The sequence below is a fragment of the Ctenopharyngodon idella genome, chromosome 3 (assembly GCF_019924925.1).
Source record: "Ctenopharyngodon idella isolate HZGC_01 chromosome 3, HZGC01, whole genome shotgun sequence".
NCBI classification, from domain to species: Eukaryota; Metazoa; Chordata; class Actinopteri; order Cypriniformes; family Xenocyprididae; genus Ctenopharyngodon; species Ctenopharyngodon idella.
In genome coordinates this window covers 22,565,168-22,589,506 of record NC_067222.1, presented here as the reverse complement: position 1 = coordinate 22,589,506, position 24,339 = coordinate 22,565,168, and the positions used below count along the sequence as shown (strand labels likewise).

At 35.4% G+C, this 24,339-nt stretch overlaps 1 protein-coding gene across 2 annotated transcripts; it reads left to right on the top strand.

The window, feature by feature from the left end:
• The first annotated feature begins 1,366 nt into the window (after window positions 1–1,366).
• On the top strand, window positions 1,367–23,968 carry LOC127509796 (beta-1,4 N-acetylgalactosaminyltransferase 1-like). Of its 2 annotated transcripts, XM_051888784.1 has the most exons (12): window positions 1,369–1,690; window positions 14,768–14,899; window positions 15,015–15,053; window positions 15,220–15,357; window positions 15,677–15,783; window positions 17,763–17,800; window positions 18,024–18,204; window positions 18,327–18,413; window positions 18,502–18,683; window positions 18,835–18,978; window positions 20,594–20,822; window positions 22,158–23,968. In XM_051888784.1, the coding sequence occupies exons 2-12, from the start codon at window positions 14,781–14,783 to the stop codon at window positions 22,337–22,339; spliced, it is 1,446 nt and encodes a 481-aa protein (XP_051744744.1). In that variant the 5' UTR covers window positions 1,369–1,690; window positions 14,768–14,780; the 3' UTR covers window positions 22,340–23,968. The 2 variants fall into 2 exon arrangements, with proteins under 2 accessions (XP_051744745.1, XP_051744744.1); XM_051888785.1 differs by lacking the exon at window positions 22,158–23,968 and having other exon boundaries at window positions 1,367–1,690; window positions 20,594–21,570.
• Window positions 23,969–24,339: the final 371 nt, after the last annotated feature.

The window sequence follows — 24,339 nt, the reverse complement described above, 5'->3', positions numbered from 1 at the left end:
CCTGCTGAGTCATTAGAATAAATAGTAATTCTGTGTTTTTTTAGTCTCCTCAAACAACATTTTTGGAAAGTTCGACTCAAAAGAGAATACAGAAAAGACATTTGCAGTGTGCAAATGGATTGACAGGAAGTTAGGATGAAGATATGTATTCTGGTGTTTATAGGACATAAATGTTGTGTACATTATTTAGTGCTGGGAAATTATTATACTTTTACAATTACAATTTTACAAAAAAACAGTTTTGCCCATTCACAATTGCCGTATTTGTTTCTTTTTTCTCGACAAGAACTGAGTTTATTTAGACATAGAGCCGTCTCTTTACGACCACAACACACGGGAGATGTTGTCAGACTCGCACACCAGATTCGCTTAGATCATGCAGGCGCAAATCAAACGTGCACGAAAAAAGCACGGGAGAGCTTCAGTAGATGAGCAGTAGATAGCCTGTATGAGATAGTGGAACAGATGGGTTAAAGTGACAGTTCACCCAAAAATGAAAATTCAGTCATCATTTACTCCCCCTCAAGTTGTTCCAAACCTGTATACATTTCTTTGTTCTGCTGTACACAAAGAAAGATATTTGGAAGAAAGTTTGTAACCAAGCAGATTTCGCCCACCATTGACTGCCATAGTAGGGAAAAAAAAATACTATGAAAGTCAATGGTCAGCGAGATCTGCTTGGTTACAAACATTCTTCCAAATATCTTTCTTTGTGTACAAAGAAATTTATACAGGTTTGGAACAACTTGAGGGTGAGTAAATGATGACAGAATTTTCATTTGTTGGGTAAACTATCCCTTTAATATAACATGATTAAATATGAAGATGAATAAACACTTTGAATGCATGTATGTCTTATTTATTTTATATGCGTCATATTTAAGAACTCTAAATATTTAATGTCTCTAAAATGTATGGACTACTGTAATGTGAGATCACAATATAAGACAAATTGTAATTTGATGCACAAATACGAGCATTGTGCATTTGTACTCGAAAATATGTGCCAATTTTGTGTTAGTTGGAAAAGTACAAATGGAAATGGATAACGTGCATAAAATGCTTAATTTTACATTATGGTAACCTATTAATGTGCTGCCGCCCTTGTCATTCACATTCTTGGACATTCTAGAGAGAAAATATTTTTCCCTTCGTACTGAATTGAATTTCGTTATGATAGATCTGTTGCAACTAATTTATTTTGACAACTAGAATGTTAAACATTAAATGTTTAATTTTCAGTTGCAAGTTTTTGAAAGACAGTCAAACCGAGAATTGTTGAAGAACTGACTGAGCTTCTTTTCTGTAATATGCCTGGAGGTGAGGAGTAAGACTAAAATTGACAAATTCACCCTGTAGGACTAGGACTTGATCTGTTCCACCACTACATCAGTTACAGTTAAGTAGAATTATTTGTATTCAGTTTTGTTGTAGGCACTAAAAAAGTCCAGTAGTTATAGATTTATGGGTGTCCGGGCCACCCATATGAAAATTCCCTCGCTCCGCCACGGAGCCAAAACAATAAAGAAATCTGAATGGCCCACGGCATTCATTATTAGCTATAGCCTACTTGTTAGGAGAGTTCAGTGAATCACTGGCATTTTCACCACTGCACCGCATAAACCTGTTGAGTAGCTTTTATATTGACTCAGCGTCCGGAGATAGTATTCATTTTCCTTGCGGAATTAAGGTGAGTCTTTATTCTGAATGATTTGCGGCATGATCTATGCATATATGTTTCAATAACTAGCCTACTAATTATATTATTTGTCAATATTTAAGTAACAAGTGGCTATATCATTAAGTCAAGTTAGTTCAGGCAACTTGTCATTTATAGTTTAGGCTACACGGGTATAGTGCGGTTTGAAATGCGTAGCCTATGACGAGGCTTACGATATGAAAAATATGCCTAATGTAGAAATCTTTTTTTTATTTGACTAAGTGACAGGATGTTCCCGAAGCATCTGTAAGAGGCACAAAAAATTGCGACTGTGAAAATATGTGCTGCTGCTTCTTTGCCATAGATTTAAAGCGAAATCCCTGTTTTGAGGTGGTCAAACAGAGAAAAAATGACCATTTTATTTTTATTACGCTCTATACAACCAGATGTGAGTAGCCTAGTGATGTTACTAAAAACATCTAATTCGCAAAAAGAAAATGTATGTGCTTCTATTCAGGGGTTAAATTGGGGCGGGGTTGAGCCCCGGCACATAGGGTTACCAGGGCTTGACATTAACGCTTGATTTTTTTTGAGGGGGCAAGCGAAAGAGGGTTTTACTTGTCCGACCGGTTAAGTAGCCTGATTAAAACATCAATAGCAAAAATAGCTAGGGAATCACCAAAACGCAAGCATGATTCTATTACATTTAGTGGCGATTGATAATAATATATTATGTATGTATAATGTGCTGACAGTAACACGGTTGCGCTGTTGAGGCTCGCGCAGTATGGCGCGGACTCCGTGCCAAAATCAAGCGTCCGAAGGACTGACCGATCGATCGATCGAACGTCTATCCGAACGTCTTGTACTTTGAGCGTCTAACTGAGCGGGTGACCCACGTGACGACCTGGCGTGACGCCAGCGTCTTGAAATTGACTGGTTTTTAACCACGTATAAGGAGCCAAGCTGATGTGTAAAGACTATAAATGGACATTAGAGGGACTAAATACAGATATTTTATACCTAAATACTAAATACTGAATCCTGCGCTTGAAAGTATGTTTTACTAAGTGCATGTAACTGTACAGACATTCCATAGTCTTAATTTGACCCCTATAATCATGTTAACTGTTAACTTCATTGCCTACTGTACAATATACCAGTCCATCAGGCCAGTCTCTTTATCCTACTTCCCAGGAAATCTACAGAATACCAATCAGGTGATGTGCTTCAGGAGAGCCTTTAGTGCGGGCTGTTAAACTGAACTCTGCTGGTCGTGTCCCTGCAGGAACTGAATTGTATAGCCACGCTTTACACACTTTTTTCAGCAGTTACTTTAAAAAAATAATTAGTTATAGTAACTAGTTACTTCTCACAATAGTAACTGAGTTCGTAACTAAGTTAGGCCTACTTCATTATAAAAGTAACTAATTACCAGGGAAAGTAACTATTGCGTTGCTTTTTAATTTTCTTTTTTCAAATATGTCAAATAACTTGGATGCCCCAATATTAAATATGTTAAATGAATGAAATGGACACTAAATAGAATAAAATATTATTATAAAACATTGTACAGTAATCTACACTATTTTAATGTTGCTTTGGGACAATGTGAGAGACACCTATCAAATTCAATATATTACTGTAAATATTATCATTGCTATAGTGGAACAATAAAACACAATAGATGGTTTAGAACTTTTAATATTTATTGCACAGACCACAACTGGCCAACAAATAAGTCTAAAAATAAATTATGCTTGATTCGACTCGACTCATGATCCGCTCTTGCTCACGACATGACATTTCTCTGTGCTGTAGGCTACTACTGTTTGTAGCCATTAAAGAAAACGTATTTAGTTTCATATTTATGTTTAAATAGGCCTATAATGTTATTTTTTAATTTCATCTATTTGATAATGAAAAGTGAACAGCATGAGTATGATAAGAGGATACATCATACGATGCGCAATATATCGGGAGACATGGAGTGAGTCAGACATGATTTTGACCACTTCATTAAGTTTTGTTTTGTAGAAAGCCTTTCTTTAAAGTGAATTTCGTTTTGTAAAAATTGTATCTTAATTTTAATCAATGTTTCATCAACCAATTGGCTGGATTTAATAAATAAGAAGTAAATATAGCAGACAATATAATCATGACATGGAGGCGCGGACGCGATCACTTGCACGTGAACTGGAGCGCGTCTTATAGGCTAAATGAACTGAAACTCAGCGTATAGGCTGCTTGCCTCACAGACATGAGAAATATATCTATAGAAAGCTTGAAATGTCTACTTTTATGTAGTCGAATTGGTGTGGTTCTAAAAACAAAGTATAATAAAATCAAATAGGCCTATTGATAAAAACAAAAAAACAAATGCAAAATCAGAAAACATTTTTTGTTGTATGCAGGGGCAGTATTTTATAATTAATTTATAATTGTTTTATATAATTATAAATAGGGTTAGGGTCTTAATAATTTAATAATAAGCATTAAGGAATGTTGCAGCTGTTCTATTTCTATAAGTTAAATAATATGATCAATTCACTGCTCTGTAACAAATTAGAATGAAAAAAAAAAAAAAATTGTAAAAGTTTTTGGCCAATCAAATCAAACTTTACTGTTTACAGAAGCCGGAGACGAATTCCGATAATGTGTGTGCGAGGTAATTTCCCTTAAAATATTTAATTCTTTAATCCCCAAATCTAAGTTTGCCAGCTTTTTTCAGTTTGTTTTTTTGTCATTTGTGTGATCTGTTGTTTACTAATGTGACTAATGCTTTACAGTGTAAGACAATAAACCAAACCGATGCTCCTCATCTGTGTCTATAAGAGAAGTATTAATCATTTTTAATGCATAGGCATATGTATATATATATATATATATATATATATATATATATATATTAATTATATAAAATTGTATATTATATTCATTCATTACACACAGACTGATATATTTCAAATGTTTATTTCTTTTAATTTTGATAATTATAACTGACAACTAAGGAAAATCCCAAATTCAGTTTCTCAGAAAATTTGAATATTACTTAAGACCAATACAAAGAAAGGATTTTTAGAAATCTTGGCCAACTGAAAAGTATGAACATGAAAAGTATGAGCATGTACAGCACTCAATACTTAGTTGGGGCTCCTTTTGCCTGAATTACTGCAGCAATGCGGCGTGGCATGGAGTCGATCAGTCTGTGGCACTGCTCAGGTGTTATAAGAGCCCAGGTTGCTCTGATAGTGGCCTTCAGCTCTTCTGCATTGTTGGGTCTGGCATATCGCATCTTCCTCTTCACAATACCCCATAGATTTTCTATGGGGTTAAGGTCAGGCGAATTTGCTGGCCAATTAAGAACAGGGATACCATGGTCTTTAAACCAGGTACTGGTAGCTTTGGCACTGTGTGCAGGTGCCAAGTCCTGTTGGAAAATGAAATTTGCATCTCCATAAAATTGGTCAGCAGCAGGAAGCATGAAGTGCTCTAAAACTTCCTGGTATATGGCTGCGTTGACCTTGGACCTCAGAAAACACAATGGACCAACAACAGCAGATGACATGGCACCCCAAACCATCACTGACTGTGGAAACTTTACACTGGACCTCAAGCAACGTGGACTGTGTGCCTCTCCTCTCTTCCTCCAGACTCTGGGACCCTGATTTCCAAAGGAAATGCAAAATTTACTTTCATCAGAGAACATAACTTTGGACCACTCAGCAGCAGTCCAGTCCTTTTTATCTATAGCCCAGGCTGTTGCTCAAGAGTGGCTTGACACAAGGAATGAAACTCATGTCTTGCATACGTCTGTGCGTAGTGGTTCTTGAAGCACTGACTTCAGCTGCAGTCCACTCTTTGTGAATCTCCCCCACATTTTTGAATGGGTTTTGTTTCACAGTCCTCTCCAGGTTGCAGTTATCCCTATTGCTTGTACACTTTTTTCTACCACATCTTTTCCTTCCCTTCGCCTCTCTATTAATGTGCTTGGACACAGAGCACTGTGAACAGCCAGCCTTTTTTGCAATGACCTTTTGTGTCTTGCCCTCCTTGTGCAAGGTGTCAATGGTCGTCTTTTGGACAACTGTCAAGTCAGCAGTCTTCCCCATGATTGTGTAGCCTACAGAACTAGACTGAGAGACCATTTAAAGGCCTTTGCAGGTGTTTTGAGTTAATTAGCTGATTAGAGTGTGGCACCAGGTGTCTTCAATATTGAACCTTTTCACAATATTCTAATTTTCTGAGATACTGAATTTGGGATTTTCCTTAGTTGTCAGTTATAATCATCAAAATTAAAAGAAATAACCATTTGAAATATATCAGTCTGTGTGTAATGAATGAATATAATATACAAGTTTCACTTTTTGAATGGAATTAGTGAAATAAATCAACTTTTTGATGATATTCTAATTATATGACCAGCACCTGTATATATATATATAAAGTAGGCTAGATGTCGTAGGTTATATGTCTGATATAAATGGTCAGCATATTTTATGCAATATATCAATAGCTTATTTAATTTTTATATTTAGGCGTAGCCTATAAAAAGCAGATAGCGTAGGCTACAGGTTGCAGATTTCGCTACTTTTGGTAAAGCATATTTCTACGAAATTTGAAACATTCCGAAATTAGATGTCTGTTTCTGAAACTTTTAATGGGAAATGGAGAAAATGTTTGTGGAATGTCTCGTGCTTTTCCAAATTAGCCGTCCAAGCATGGCCGGTTTGTTAATAATAGAATCTGCTGCTTTATTTAACTTTAATAATGCAATCAGCCATTGCAATAATCAAATGTGGACAAGGATACAATCGAATCATGAGTTGAATTAAGGTAAGAAAAACACAAACGTGTTACAACGTGTCTTCACACGTAAACAACACTTCGGGAAGAAGATCGGTTACTCGCACTTCCGACCGGTCGCCATAAGAATACGTTAACAACACGTAAGCCAACGTGATCTCATGAGAAAACGTGTGTATTTTTACGTAAATTGTGGTTCTACCACACGTACATTTACTTACGTTTTTATACACACAAAAACGTACAACATTGACGTATTTATAGCACTAAAACGTAAAAATACTTACGGATTGTAGGATTAGTGGCTCAAAATGTCGTTTTAATGTTATATTTTTACTAAAATTGTCATTTTCCTACACATTTCTGTTCTTTATTTTATTTTAACATTCTGTATAAAATGGGTAGGTTTAGGTTCGAGATGGGGTTTAGGGATCTTACATTTATCTACAAAACGATAAAATGGAAATTATACATATATCTTTATGACATGAAAGATTCGTAAATATTTTACGTTTTTTCGCTGTAAAAACGTAAGTATTTTTACGTTTTAGTGCCATAATTACGTCAATATTGTACGTTTTAGCGCCTTTCTAAACGTACAAAAATGTACGTTTTGTGTCTTTGAAAGTTACGTATTAATACCTACGTATTAACAATGAGACCAGGCTGCGTAAGCACATGTAGGAACTTGTTACATGAAATAATGATATGATGTTATTCCGCTAGGTGGTGACAAGTGTCTGATAAAATGTATTTGATGTATCATTGTATCATTCATTCAAGAGATCCGTTCAAAAACTCAAGGCTGTGGAAATAAAATCTGTTGTTTATCCTTTTGATATTTCATTTAAAAAGTGACTGTCTATCGTGTTCTGATCTAGCCCTTTACATTTCCCTTCATTTGTGAAATACATAATGCACCTCTGCAATTCTTCAATTCATGACACATTTACAAAAAAAAAAAGTCTAATAGAATGTATAGAAAATATGCTTGATAGTTTATGGAAACTAGTTCAACCATTTTGCATCATGCAAGGAACTAATGCCTTGATGTTTTGAGGGGTAATTCAACAGGGAACCATATCATATATTTTGATCAACATGACATAAGCAATTGATAAATTAGGAAACAGCAGACACTTACATAATCAATTGCATGAGTACAAAAGCATTTTCAGTTTTTTTCAACAGAATAAGAAATTGCTTTTATGATGTAGCCTACACAAGACTAGATGATGTGGAGGTTGAACAAGTAGTTTTGAGAATTTCAGTTGTCAAATGCACCAAAGCGACTGAGAAAAACTGTAAAACTGCACACCTAAAATTGTATGTATACATAGCAACCCTTTGATTGGTGATTGTTTCTGTAAAGTATGTATTTTTTGAGGTCATGTCTGATTATAAAATAAAAACACACTTCTACAGAATGTAAAGTATTTACAAGTTATATAGATAATATATTTTCTAAAATGTATGCCTCAATATTGACTTTTGAGGGGTACATACCTTTAAAACAACCAAATCAATCCCAGTTTTTATTTGTGTGTGTAGATAGATAATTTTACAGATAATTACAGATAATTTTGTCACAAAATCTCATTCAACTGAGATGAAGGAAACAGATCCCAAAGACCATATGAGGGTAAGAGCAACTGTCCACTAAAGGAATTGTAATGTTAAACATTCATTCAAAAACATTTTAAAGGCTCTCCTGAGGCTATCACCTGGCTATTCTGTTGATTTCCTGGGAAAAAGGATAAAGAGACTGGTCTGATGGTATACTATAGGAAATTACAATAATTAACAATTTATTAATTTGGAGTGTCTTGCATGGACTGTGAACATTGTAGGCTAAGAATATGGAATGTCTGTATGGACAGTCTGCTTTTTGAAAGTAAAACACTCACAAGCACATGGATTCAGGAAAAAATATGTTAGTGTTGTTTTAGGTGTGTATTGCCTGTAATGTCCATGATTCAGTATTTAGTATTTAGGTATAAAATATCTGTATTTAGTGCCTCTAATGTCCATTTATAGTCTTTACACAACAGCTTGGCTCTTTACGTGGTTAAAAACCAGGTAATTTCAAGATGCTGGCGTCACGCCAGGTCGTCACGTGGGTCACCCGCTCCGTTAGATGTGGTAGAAAAAAGTGTATAAGCAATAGGGATAACCGCACCCTGGAGAGGATTGTGAAACAAAACCCATTCAAAAATGTGGGGGAGATTCACAAACAGTGGACTGCAGCTGGAGTCAGTGCTTCAAGAACCACTACGCACAGACGTATTCAAGACATGGGTTTTAGCTGTCGCATTCCTTGTGTCAAGCCACTCTTGAACAACAGACAGCGTCAGAAACGTCTCGCCTGGGCTAAAGACAAAAAGGACTGGACTGCTGCTGAGTGGTTCAAAGTTATGTTCTCTGATGAAAGTAAATTTTGCATTTCCTTTGGAAATCAGGGTCCCAGAGTCTGGAGGAAGAGAGGAGAGGCACACAATCCACGTTGCTTGAGGTCCAGTTTAAAGTTTCCACAGTCAGTGATGGTTTGGGGTTCCATCTGCTGGTGTTGGTCCACTGTGTTTTCTGAGGTCCAAGGTCAACGCAGCCGTATACCAGGAAGTTTTAGAGCGCTTCGTGCTTCCTGCTGCTGACCAACTTTATGGAGATGCAGATTTCATTTTCCAACAGGACTTGGCACCTGCACACAGTGCCAAAGCTACCAGTACCTGGTTTAAGGACCATGGTATCCCTGGACCATGGAATCTGAGGGGGGGATCCGCCCCCTCAGATTCCTCTTGTGCCCCTCCAACATCCCCAGGATACTTGTTTTTTTGTGATAGCTCGCAAAATGTAAAAAATATATCAGTGTAAACATACCAAAACGGAGACTTTTGAAAACGATGGCGTGGCTGCCCACGTTCGCTCTGCATAACGGCAAGCGGCAGTTTCGCCAGAGATCGTATTATTATAGGGAGATAGGAGGGTCTGTATCTCTTACCATTGGAGAAAGCGTAACGGCTAACTTAATCACGTGCAGCACCTCTCAGCCTATCGTGTAATGGCAGTGACATCAGTCGCAACATTCCCTAGTCTGCCTTCTCTTAAAAAAATACATTTTTATCAAGCTAAAATCTACATATAGTTCCCAACGAAAGTATTGTTTGGTGTAAAACATGCTGAAGATTAGCAAACAGGCTGTAGTTTAAATAAATGATTAGCTATTTCCCCACAAAAGCTGTTTAATCAGCATAGTGAAGCCTCTCATCCATTGACATCCATTCAAAAAACAACCTCTGGTCTCATTCCCTGCGTACCATCGGGGCGGAGCGTTAGCATTAGCCGTTACGCTTTTTTGGCTAAAGGTTGCAGGCTTGCCTTCCAGCGGCTTTGGTTTCGCTGATCTTTTATTCCTGATATAAAATAAATAAACACAGTTTCTTAGTGTGAGAGTCGCCCTTGTTTTCTCTCTTGCATGCATTTACAATGGCAAGAGGAAAAATTACATTAAACAAGAAAATAACATAACAGAAAACATACCTGATATATAAAACAAATAAACAGCCTCTTAGTGTGAGAGTCGCCCATGTTTTCTCTATAAAACAAATGTAATGTACACTTGTCACATGTGCTCTCTGTTCCACATTTAGGCCCAAATGCAAAAATATAACAAACAGGGTGAAATGACAGAAATAACCACAAAGATGGGTAAAATAACATTATACACATGAATTAGAGTGAAAATATAGACATAAGAGCAAATATTAAAATAAAGATTATCAGGAGCCCAAAATAACCTCACCTCTTCTGTACATTAACAAATGCAAAGAGGAAGAGGAGGAGACAGAACAGGAAATTATGTTGACTCATGATGTCATCACCACAATTAAAGGGGAAAACACTCATATAAATCAGGCATCTATATCAGGTATATGAAAATAAATTTTGTGTGAATTATAACAATATATATGTTTAACAGTAAACTTTCTGTTACACGTGGCATGCGTTTTCGGCCGTGTAGTGTAGATGGAGATCGTTTCTGAAACGCTGTGGAAACGCCAGTGTAGACGAGGATCGTTTTCATTTTAAAACACCGTTTTCAAACAAAAACGCACTAGATGGCATTCTATGCGTTTGTTGTGTGTACTAAACTCTGTCAATCATCATTAGAGCGCCACCCTCAGGCTGAATAACGCAAGGACATTAGAATTCTGCCAAAAGTGTGTCTGATGTGTTCAGCGATAAGGATATAAAGCTTACAAAATGTTTATCATAAACTAGCGCTAAGACCCAGAATCTGCCCTACCTAAATTTACGGGCAGGAGCCGCTACTGGACTACAGTGTGAAAAATGACAGTGCTGTGACTGTCAGATTTTGACGCATTCATATTAAAGTGTAATCACAAATATGGTTAATTAACTATAAATAGTTTGTTTGTGAATTTAGGCTACGTCCACACGAAGACGGAGCTTACCCAATCCGATCTTCTTTTTTTTTCCTCGTCTCAAGAAATATCTGCGTCCACATGAAACCACTGAAACGACTCAAAACGATGTAGTATACATGCCAGACCAGTATGTGGTGCTGTAATTCTGCCACAGAGATTACTTAAAACAGCGAATAAGACTTGGGAGCATGCGCAAACCTTGCACGCTGTATACAAACTATAGTAAAGCTTAGAAATAACACTTTATTTTGGCTCAGTAGCTTCTGCAGCACGAACACAAGCATCTAGAGTCTGCTATTGTTGTTGTTGTTGCTGTTTTGTGCTGTTAGCGCCGTCTGACTAGGGTCGACACGTGGGGTGATGACATCATCGTTTCACAAAATATACGGATAGGCTGTCCACACGAAAACGCAAAGGCGGCATTTTCGGATTTATCTACTCTGGGACCTGGTTTCAAAAAATAGCGGTTTCACCTTCTGAAAACGCCGGATCCATGTGGGTGGAACGCCTAACCGATACAAAATTTGTGCATATTCACAAAAAATGCATCTCCGTGTGGACGGGGCCTTAGTTTTTTTTTTTTTTTTTTTTTTTTCAATTGTATTTAATTTACATTGAGAAAATAAACATTCCAGGTTACAGATATTATCAACATGCAGTTTATTTACAGATGTAGAAAAAAAAAAATAGAAAAAAAATATATAGAAAAAGAGTGTTTTAAGTTCGAAGTTTGACTGTTGGGGCCCCATACCTGGAATCGCTTAGGGCCCCCAAATCACTAAGTCCGCCCCTGTCTATATCCTGGCTATAAACTTTGATCCCAATATTTATTATTTAATGTTCGCAACTCAGAAATTTAACCTAGTTAAAAAGACTGTGAAGTTGTTTCAAACATAAAGCTTACATGAGCGCTTAGCTGCTTTCTCTGTATCAGCGGCAGCGCGAAAACAGGTTTAAATATTGCGGTTTGATCGTAATTTCAAAGGTTTAATAGACAGCGGAATCATTGTCATTTAGGAATAAGAACTCTTGAATGTTTAAATCTAGATTGCGACCTTTTAATGAGTGAGCCTATGTATTTTCGTATGTCATATTTGTAGCTACCAGGGGGTATTCCAGAAAGCAAGGTTAACTTATCGTCACATGTACCCTTAACTCTCAGTTGATTAACCCCAACCTTGCTTACTCGAGGTATGTTGGTTCCAAAAACTTGTCCGGGAGTAAGTTCAGCCAACCCAGAGTATGTTCCCAGTTAACACACAAGACATTCTCAACAGAGTGACGAATTGATGATTCACCATGGAAACAGACGCTAAGAAAAAGCGCGCCATTCTACTTCCTCCTCTTGTTTAATGCCGATTTACATAACCTACTTAGTGCACATCCCCACCTATTGGGTGGTTGTGCAATCATTTTTTCAAACTTTTTATTTAATAAGTAATCTTTACTCACTGAGAATAACAATTATATTGTTTGTTTGATGCTAATTATTTAATTTAAGATATCACATATTTATTTTATTATAGAAATTATAGCATAGAAAACATTCTGTTATGAAAAGGATAAAAAGCAGATCCATGTATGAGATGACAATAAAATAAATACATATATTAGAACTGAATAAACATTTAAACACTACTGCTTTATATTAGTGCTTTATGTCATATATATATATATATATATGTGTGTGGTTTTTGGCCACCAGCTGCTGTTACACAAATAAATAACCAATTGGATCCTTTATCTGTGAATTCCCATCCTTATGCAAAAAATTTGGGGGTGATTTTTGATAGCAGCCTTAAATTTGACAAACAAATAAATTCAGTGGTGAAGAATAACGTTTACCATCTTAGATCCATCGCTAAATTGAAACCGTTTTTAACAGTCAAGGACTTGGAGACAGTAATCCATGCTTTTATATCCTCCAGGCTGGATTACTGTAACTCACTATACCTAGGTGTGGCTAAATCCTCTCTGTCCCGCCTGCAACTAGTACAAACGCTGCTGCCAGGCTTCTTACTGGAACCAGAAAGAGGGAACATATCTCGCCTGTCTTGGCTTCACTTCATTGGCTGCCGGTTGAATATCGTGTGAAATTTACAGTTTAATTATATGTGTATAAGGGGTTAAATGGCCAGGCTCCACAATATATTACGGATCTCCTCCTCCACCGACAATGTTCTAGACCCTTAAGGTCCACAACAAGTTGATGCTGACTGTGCCACGGTCTCGTTTGAAGTTAAAAGGTGATTGTGCCTTTTCAGTTGCTGCTCCACGTCTGTGGAATGATTTGCCGGTTTACATTAAGTTGTCTTCCAATGTTGATGGTTTTAAATCCTCACTGAAGACATATCTTTTTTCTCAGGCTTTTAAATCAATGTAAATGTAGTGTTGTGATTTAATGCGTTTTCTTGTTAGTCTATGTATTTTATTGTATTGCATTCTTTTTGTGTTGTTAGATTGTACAGCACTTTGGTCAGCAGGAGCTGTTTTAAATGTGCCGTGCCTTGCCTTGCCTTGCCATGCCCCACCCCGCCCCAGAGCAGGTTATGTTCAGAGAGCAAGTTGCTATGGCTACTTACATACCCCGAAAGTTACCTCAGATTTTGGAACCGAAAGTTGCGGTTATCCGCTTACTTACTCTTAAACATACCAAGGTATGTCACATAACCTGCTTTCTGGAATACCCCCCTGACCTCATAAGTTATCCAGGCCTAGCTCGTTAAGGTGGGTGTTTCTGGCATCTGCATATAGGCTCTCTCCATCAAAAGATAAGAAAGACAAAGACAAAAAGTTTAAGTCTCTTCATGGTGGACTGGCTCCCTGCAAGTATGGTATTCACATTGTAAAACTAATCCTAAAAATCTACAATTGAAGTAATTTCAACTGTAAAACTCATAAAACAGGTGAATAGTATATTATATCAACTAATATTCACACTATTAAATCAACAAAACAGAGGACTGTACTCACTCCTGTTATTTTTCATATGAGTAACAGGACTGCAAGTAACATGATTAAGCAAAAAAATATCAAATACATGATACTAATAGCATGATAACACACTGAGCAAATTCTAGTGACTTACCTAAAGTTAATATTTTTAAAATAAACAAATAACATCTAAGAAATAATTTAGGTAACAGGACAAGTGTAAAATGTACAAGTGTACAATGCAAAAAATTAAATAAATAAATAAGATTTCTGAAAGATTTTAATGATAATATTTCATGATAAAGTTTAGGATTATATAGCGGGGACATGTAACAAATGAGTTTTTTTTTTTAGTATTCTCAGTAGTTTTTAAATTATGTATTTTAAATTTGCAGTTAGATTAAAGTTCAGGACACTTTGCTTAATAATAAAATGTATTTTAGAGTTAATTTTTATACATATTTATACATACAATGTCCTGGGGACAGAAATGTCAACCATCTGGTGGAATGACTTGGTTAATGTAGAAAAACAAGTCTTTCTTACTTGGAGCCACATGTATCTGGGTAGTAAGGTGCCAAAAGTTACCAAACTAAAGCAAACTCATTTCTCTAGTTTATCTAGTAATTATTTTTATTGGTTTTATTTCCGTTCATGTTTGTTACAAACTCAGCAAAACATTTATAAATACTTTTCATTGTTTAGTAGTAGTAGTAGTAGTAGTAGTAGTAGTGGAAGTATTTTAATTTTTACTAAATATTTTTGTGGTTTAGAATATTTCCAATGTTGTTCCTCACCATTTTGTTTTCTCAGGACATGTGTAGTTTTATGATAAAAAGATGAAAAGTATTACATTTTATATATTAGTGATCCAGTAGTTGTGTTTTTACTGCTATTAACTGTCAACACATCTTCCTTTCAGATAATCCCCAGAAATGAACATTCTCCTTAAGTTATTCCTGACTGGGCTCTGTATTACTGCATTAGGTATTTACAGTATACAAAGTGGATTACTTCATGTTACAGATGTCACAGGCAGAATGTTTCCATCAGGGTATGGCCCTACTACTGTGTCTGTGTAATGTTTGTTTGTCAGTTTTCAATGTGGTTGTTCTTCCTCTTGTGGTATTGGAAAAACTGTTTCATGGGTGACCTTTTTGTCTTTTTAGCAAGAGGCAACTCCAATATACAGTTTTTCCTAAACAAAGGTCAGTGGTTGATTATGTATTTAGAATATTATACTCTCTGTAACATATTACTTCTGTATCTTATCATCTTACCTGTGATATTTACCTTATTATTGCACATATATATATATATAATATTATTATTATTATTTATTTATTTATTTATTTATTTTAAATATGACATCAGCATTGGGCCATTTCCCAGTAAAAATCGTTCGTCTTGTTCCTGTGATGGATATGCTTTAACTGTGCGGAATGTGCAAGTGGATGAACTGGAAGATCTTCAGAGACGTCGGTTGGAGGAATACCAGAATTACCAGATCAGGTCAAAAGTGCCTTCCATTTCCTACCCAATCTCTTTACCCTTAAATTTGGTTTGGCTACATTTTAGTTTCGCAGGCCCGGTTTCACAGACTGGGCTTAGCCTAGGTTTAGGTCTTAGTTCACTTAGGATATTTAAGGAACTTTTATAAACATTCACTAGAAAAAAACATTACTGGTTTTCATTTTGAGACAAAACAATGGCACTGACATATTTTAAGATATGTCAGTGCAAGTTGCTTTCAAACATGCATTTTAGTCTAGCTTAAGCCCTGTCTGTGAAACCAGGGGTAAAAGTTCTAATTCTGTACGATAATTCTTAGGATGGGGACAAATATGGACTCGATTATACTTGCCCAAGCCAACTCACCCCTCCAGTACCCCACCCAGGGTTTCGTAGTGCCACCTCTTACAAAAAGATTGATACCAGGTAAAACTTTTTCCTTCCCCAGGTGAAAAAACTGTGCTAAAACACATCATTTCAGTACACTTCCATAATGTACTCAGTGCTAATTAGCACACTAATTTTGTACTTAATATTCTAAAAATTATTCTTTAGTACTACTTAAGATAATGGTGTACTCAACTGTGCTATTTTGAGACACCATGAATATGAACTATAACATACTATCTCTGTATTAAAAAAAAAATGTATTTAGTTACCACTTGAACCCATCTTTCATACATTTTTAAATATACTCATCAGACATAGAAAATTATGAATTATTTAAAATATAAGAATATTATATAATAAATATATACAAAATGTATTTATAATGTATTGCCCACATATTTTTATACATTCATTTCAAATGTATTGTAACTGTTATATTCCCTTTATATGATGTAGTTAGTTGATGTAGATGATGTTTTACTTGTAATTAATACATTTCTACTTTATTTTTCATGAAAATCCATTAAAATAGAACTTAGTGATAGTATATATAAAAATCCATTAAAATTTTTGGTAACACTTTCTATGAAGACCATGCTTATAATTAATTATAGCTCCATTTATACTTATTTATAAGCAAGTATTACTATTTTATAAACATATTTATAAAGACTTAAGACCTATACCGCATTATAAGAACAGTTATAGTTACATTTGTATTATTTATATAATTAATTGTAAGTAATGCATTTGCTTTTTCAATGCTTATGCTCATAATCCATTATACACTGATTTATAAGTATTAATTAGTCCATCGTATGGTTCCATGAATGTATTTATAAAGATGCAACCTGCACTGCTATAATGTTATTATATTATAGTTACAATGACTTTTTATTCAGATTTATTTCTGTCAAATTAGTGAATATATTGTTAATAGCTGTGTTGTGTTCTTATAAATACTTATTGTGAATAATAATACAGCTACTAATCTCTATAAATGCATTATTGATGGCTTTAAGTAAAGTAAATACATAGGATGCAATTTTCCTAAATCAAATGTTAAGAAATCATGATGTGCTCATTATATATTTTAAGTTGCTTACTTGTAAATGTAACTAATGAACAATAATTCCTGTAATAAAAAAACAAAAAAAACAAAAACAGAAATCATTAATACAAACAGTTGGGAAAAAAAATATCTTTTTTAATGTTACATACTTGCAAAACACTGCAACAATATTTTTAAAGTATAATTCCAAACTGCTATAAGCAATAGCATGCATATGGCTGAGGAGATATAGATTTTAACAAATCAAAATTAAAATTCATCACCTCTAATGCAAACATTAGCCATTAAAGACATAATTAATAACTAATTGGTACAGCAAACAAATATCTCTGATTTATAAATGATCATATATAAAATAGTTCCAGTGTATAATGGATTATGAGCATGCACATTGAAAAAGCAAATGGATGGATTATAAGTAATTATAAAAATAATATAAATGTATCTATAACTGTTCTTATAATGCAGTATAGATCTTAATGAGGCTTTATAAATATATTTATAGAATAGTATACTTTTAATTAGAGTATCTATAGTGTATAACTTTTACAATTTTATTTAGCACAAAAGATAATGTACTATAAAGGTACTTGCTTGTATTTAAGTTTTTTTTTTTTTTTTTAGTGCATTCAAGTATACTTTATTTTTACCTGAGTCATGTAATAAATGTTTCAGATCTCAAATGTGTTTACTTGAAGACACTTAATTATCTCGATCTGTTTTGGGATGTTAGATGTTAAATGTCATGTATGCAACAACAGAAGCCAATGCAGACTTTCTTTTAAAATTAGTCATTTACCGTGTCTTCAAACTGAATTAGAAGTAGAGATGTAATGGCCAGGTAAGAATGCACTTTCAAAGAATTTTAGATCTAGTTCAGAAAAACTGTATTTGTCATTATTCTCTAATGAGTTATGAATTGTGAAACTGCCCATTCTCACAGGTTTGGCTCTGTATGCACAAAGAAGACAACTATATAAGGTTTGTTTTGAAGTTTGTGAGGTCCATGGAGGTCCTTTGGGGTTCTCTGTTTTCTCTGGTGGAGGGTCTTTTCATTTGCTTTTTGCTTTACAAGGGTAAACAGCGTCCAAATGAATCTTTTCTGTGTCGAAATGCGAACTCAAGACAACCGGTTACTTTCTTTGTTAGACAGTTAATGAATATCATACGGAATATACATTCATCTATCACTTTTGTGCAACAGGTGTCTTTGAGTGTAAAGAGTGGAGTGCTCTCAGTGGAGGATGTTCTGGATGAACAGCAGGTGGATGGACAGGGTCAGAGTGAACTGAGCATCTTATCCAGTGACCTCACACAACTCAATGATCTGCTGTCCAGAGTGACATACACCAGCACCATCTACCATGTCAAGACTAAAGATCAGGGTAATGTCAGCACTGCCCTATTTGTATTTTTTTTTTTTAGTTTTGGATTTACATTCAACTTACCTTTATTGTAAAAAAAAAAAAAAAAAAAAATCCAAATCCACTTTTCTTTATTTTCTTAGTTCATTTTTCTTTTGAGGACCACAAGGCCATATTTCCCATTGTGATCAAAAGACCCTCAGTTCCCGTTTTATATGACCCAGGAACAGGTAAGACCACAAAAATTACACATACAAATCTTTATTATTATCTAGATTTTGTCTGGTCAATGACCCTCCCCCTGCTTTCTCAACTTAGATATTAACTCACAAGTAACCATAACAACCAAGACCTTTTTGAGATATGAAGAGCTGAACATCCTCATCAACAGTATCCGACAGCTTTACCCCAAAATCAAGATCATCATAGCAGATGACAGCCTGACGCCAGAAAATGTGACTGGCAGCAACATAGAGCACTATATCATGCCTCCTGCACAGGTAAATACTTTTTTAAGGTCACATGTAATACAAATGTGTCAGTCATTGCTTTGGTAATGCAAGAGTTTACAGACGATATGAGATGTAACATTATGCCATAGCTGCTGTCTATAGAGCTAAACCCAGAATATTTCTTTATCTGTTTCCTTAGGGCTGGTTTGCAGGCAGGAATCTGGCTATTTCTCAAGTCACCACTAAATACTTCTTGTGGGTTGATGATGATTACATATTCAATAATGATACACGGATTGAAAGCTTTGTGGAGATAATGGAGAAAGTTCCAGAACTGGATGTGGTCAGTAAAGAGATGCTTTTTTGTAAAGAACTTCGTGTGTGAGATCTGTGTACAAACATTTTCACTAACAAATTATGATTCATCAATAACTTTAATATGAAAATGTATTTTAAATTTACGAAAAATGTAGGAACTACTGAAACCACATATCACATATTCTTGGTGGCCTTATAAACATGTTAGGATTAAATTTGATTGTGATTTCATTGTGTTTGTGTGTATATACAAAGGCATAGAGAGCTGTTTATTAGGGCCTGAGACCCAGAGTAGGCTCGGTCAGTTATTCTTCTCCGAAATAATCGCATTTTTGAGAGCCTAAACATGCTTGAAAACTCATGAAACTTTGCACACACGTCAGAAGTGGTGAAAATTTACGTCTGATATGGGTTTCAGAATTAGGTGTGGTAAAATGGCTCAATAGCGCCACCTACAAAATTTCAATTAAGTGCCCTTCGCGCTACATTTCACGTACAAGTATGAAATTCGGCAGACACATGTAACAGCCCAATACCTACAAAAAAGTCCCTGGGAGCAAAATCTGAAAACCCAACAGAAAGTGAGATATTTTGAATTTACTTTGCAAAATTTGTGCAGTTTTTGCCGTTTCCAGACATTGTACTTCAATGAACTCCTCCTAGAGCTTTAATAAGATCAACATCATATTTGGTCAGTCTAATCTAAAGTAGGGTGACCATACGTGCCATTTTTCCCAGACACATCCTGGCCAGGATTTATAAATTGCCTAAAATGGCTTGAGCCTCTTTAATTGTGAAAGTGTGCTTTTCGGTCGTATCGATGTGGCCCCGGAATGCGATTTCGGAAAGCGATTTCTACGCGGAGGTCTGTGCACGCCACTGTTCTTATTGACAATCTTCATGCCATGGATTAAAATGTTGTCGTATTTGCAATGCTTTGACTGTTCTCTGTAGATCCCGCCTTCTCGCAAGCCACGATTGGTCGATTATGTATAATGCACGCTATTGGTCAAATGACTTTTCAGTCATTACCTTCAGCAAATATGAAAACAAAGCCAAAACTGGGACATTTTAGGCAATTTAGAAATCCTGGCCAGAATGTGTCCGGGAAAAATGGCATGTATGGTCACCCTATCTAAAGGCCTTTGCGATGTTAAATTGCGAAGATTTCGCTGAAGGGTGTGTCCGTGGCGGCCTGACAAAGTTCGATGTTTCGCCATGAAACAGGAAGTTGTTGTAACTCGGGCATACAATGTCCGATCTGCCCCAAACTTCACATGTGTGATAAGAAATTTCATTTTTGGGTGAAATAACCCTTTAACATAACAATGAGGTTAAGAACAAATTTGTGTGTGTATTCACATTGTGAATTAGGTGGGAATTTTTCGAGGGAAGTTCTTCTGTGCGTATAAACTCACACAATCCACAAAATCAATAGTGAATGAGACCCATTGTTCTTTCCCAGATCTTGAAATGATCTCTGCTCCCTCACTTCATCTTTATTTTAGAGTTCATTCTGACTGGATGGTTAAGGAAAGATGATGTGTTTTCTAGCTATTAACTAGCTATTAATAGAATACAGTACTGATACTGGATCTTTCAGGCATAGGAACAGGTCTTCACTTCCTTTTTCTTTCCAGGTTGGTGGTGCAGTGGGAAGAAATCAGTTCTATTTCCGGCTTCAGTATGATGAAGGGGATGAAGAGGAGGGCGGTTGTCTCAGACGTTTTCATAGTAAGCACTACCAAACAGTCCCAGGCTTTAAAGGCTGCTTCTTTGTAGACGGGGTCGTCAACTACTTCCTCGCACGGACAGATGCAGTGCGACGGGTTGGCTTTGATCCGTTTCTGAAGAGGGTGGCTCACACTGGTATGTGCATCTCGGGAATTTCAGATTAACATGCATCTCATGCTCAGATTACTACTTTACCTTACTTTATGCTTTGCACTAGGGCTGCTTGAATAATCGAAAATAAACCGAGCGCGATTTGGCAAAGGCGGGGTTTCTTTTTTTTCCTTTTTTTTAATGTGTAGCTTGTCAGTGAAAACACGGCTCTGTGATCAATAGTAAATGCTGCTCCATCTGAAAGCCAGATGACGCTCTCGTGCAGAAACTCCAAATATGCCCAGCAGAATTGGGCTACTTTTAAGCTGTTGCTGTGGGTTAATATTTTTTTTTCTTTCTTTTCTTTTTTTCACGGGTTGATTTCCACCCCTGTACATATGAATTCGGAGCTCCAGTGCACTTAAAACAACACCCAACCAAAATTGCATTGGGCTACTTTTGCTGCACAGACCTGGAAACCCTGCCGCAGAAGTCGTTCCAGGAAATCCCGATGGGCATCATACTATCCCTGTAGCTGAATAAACACAAGATTGAAACGCTTTGATTAAACATGACTAATATACACACAACTATGACATATATGGTTTATCTGAGTTCTTCAAGCCTTCTCAGGTTGTGTGCCTTATTCTGTGTAAGAAGCCAAAACATCTCTCAGAAGGGTGTTATTTAAAACACTCAACTGATGTTATGAAGTAAGTTTGGAGTAAAAACATGCTATTAAATGTTGTCATTTGTTGGACAAGAGATTCATAAATGCTTCTCATGTTTGGAAAGATATTTAACGCGTGTTGCTTTTTCAAATGCACGTTATAAGCAACTTAAACTCGCAGTGCTTTCAGATGGAGCAGAATTTACTACTGATCACAGAGTTGTGCTTCACTGACAAGCTACGCATAAAATAAATCGCAGCCTTTACGTTTTCATAATCGCACTAAGCCAAATCGTTTAAGTGCGATTTCAGGTTAATTTCGATTAATCGTGCAGCCCTACTTTGCACATTGATTGCCTGTGAAACTGGAGGATATGAGCTGTTTTAGTTGTTAACTTTAGTCTACAAAGTTATTATCAAGAGAAAATAACTTTTGGCCCTATTCTGGGCATTCTGAGGTTATATTTTTATTAAGATTCAAGATTTCATATTATGAGGAATCATAATAAATCTGAAAAGTACTATGAAAACATACTGTTTCAGATATATATATATATATATATATATATATATATATATATATATATATAAAACTCAGCCAAAAATGAAAGTCCCTGTATATATGGTTGAAATCCAAAGAGTCCAATTAGCCTTCTTGAGTATCTTTTTATGATTGCTCATCTTCTTCTGTCTGTCTGATGATCCCACAGAGTTTTTTCTTGATGGTCTCGGAGATTTGCTGATTGCCTCTTGTAAAGGACTTACAGTTGGCCACCAGAAGAAACGCAAACAAAGCAAATACAGACACTTTAGGTTTCCAGGACGAAATGATGGAAAAAACAAAATGGCCCATCATTACTTCAAGAATTATATGAAATGCATCAGGTACTGAGGGACTTTTGAGGAGGAAGATGGCAATTCTACCACAGCAAACAGAATTTAACTTAATGTCGAAGTGATTGAAAGAATGGATATGAGGAATGTTCACATGAGAAGTGTTTTGGTACTGAAAAGAGTAGTGAAACTGTTTGAAGTTTTACTTGCATTTTAAAACAATCAGCTATTGAATCAGTGGAATCGACCATCAACAAAAATTTGAACCAAGTTTGTGTCTTCATGAGAACTGATCTAAGGGAACAAATATTTTCATCATATTTTACACCTTTTATATTTAGCACTGTGCTACTGTTATGACATAAAATAAATACCTTTCATTGAATATATTATATATATTCTCAGAAAAAAAAGTGTAAAAATTTGACCTTTTAAGGGTACAGCGGCTTATCACTGGGCCAGTACCCATAAAAGGATCTTTTTTTTTTATTAGAGTAACAATAAGTACCTTAAAGTATATTATGAACGTTTTAGGGGTTTATGAGGAACAAAGTTGTCTTTTTAAAGATACTGCCCCAGTGGCTAGCTGTTATATCCTTAAAGGTACAATTTATGCACATTTTTGTGAGAGTGCAGTGGTATAAATATGTGCAATAACGGTCTTACTTTATCTAAAAATGCAAAATGTTTACAGAGTGGGCACAAAATTCACTTGAACTTGATGTTTTCATTTGGAGCAAGTTTTTAATTGGGCTCCAAGCACTAAATCAGCTGGATCTGTGTATCTTTTCATAGGAGTTTTTTTTTTTTTTGTCTTCTACAATAATATAATACTAATAATAATATTTGTCTTTTTTTTTTTTTCTTTTTGAAGGGTAAAACTTTAACTTTTTTTTTTTTTTTTTTCAAAAAGTTAAAGTTAAACTGCATGAAGGCCGTTCCTGTGCCTAAATGTATTATTCTTAATTTAATGGTGTTGTTGTATTGCCATGATATGTAAAATATGTAAAAACTTAAGAACTCAGCATGGCTCATTATTTTTATAGAGCTATGGATGTGAAATTTTGTATACCTGTATACATTTATGAACTTGGACATATATCTTAAATTTTGAAGGAATAATTGAAAGATCAAAATATTGAATATTTAAGGAAAGTCTTATGTATTTGTTGTTGTTTTTTATATATATGATCATTGCAATATTTTTTTTAATCTTATTTAATTCATTCTGACATTCTTTTACTTCTTATTATGGGATTGTTGATGTTAAATATGTTCTGTTGTGGCAAACTATGGCAATACAGATAGATGAATTCTAATACTAATTGTAAAAAAAAAAAAAGGCTGTGAATTAATACAAAATATTATAAAATATAAGTAATACATGCAATTTTCGTATATATTAAAAATACAGAGAACACATAAGAAGCTTGGATATTTCACCCCCAAAATTTGCTTATTCCCATTTAATATATTCTGATTAGAAAGTTGAAAGAAAGTTGATAACAGCCCTGTCTATAGCTAACCCATCCATTACTGAATCATTTCACCTGTTGAATCAAGGCCTTACTTGCTCACTCGCTGTTGTATCTACAACTGGGTGGTGCAGTGGGAAACAAACTGTACTATTTCAACACATTGTTATATGTTGTATAAAGGTCAGTTATTTCAGACAACTTCACAGGCAGAAGCATCAATCACTACGAGACTTTAAAGACTGGACTGAATTTCTGGCAATGACAGATGTGGATTGACGGGTTGGCTTTGATACATTCTTTAAAAGGTTTCAGGTTTCTGGTTTTTATGTATTATTCTCTTTTAGTTCATTGCTAGTTGTGCCTTGGGTGAAACAAGTTCTAGTATATGAATGCTCTGATAATAAAGGGACAACTGTAGTAAAAACTTCCCTTAAATACCCAGACCAGAACAGAAGGATTTTAAATATTTACTACACTGACACCTAGTTTCGGGGGAGAGGAAAGGGTTATCAGATATCTTGAAGAGACACCACCCAAAAGGAGAACAGCATTCTCCTGAGTTTTCAATCTTTTTCATAAT

Excerpts from the sequence above, each read along its gene's own strand:
- LOC127509796 (XM_051888784.1), top strand. The coding sequence starts at position 14,781 with ATGAACATTCTCCTTAAGTTATTCCTGACTGGGCTCTGTATTACTGCA. Across the intron at positions 18,205-18,326 it reads TGTCAAGACTAAAGATCAGG|TTCATTTTTCTTTTGAGGAC; the intron begins GTAATGTCAGCA and ends TTATTTTCTTAG. Across the intron at positions 18,684-18,834 it reads ATATCATGCCTCCTGCACAG|GGCTGGTTTGCAGGCAGGAA; the intron begins GTAAATACTTTT and ends CTGTTTCCTTAG.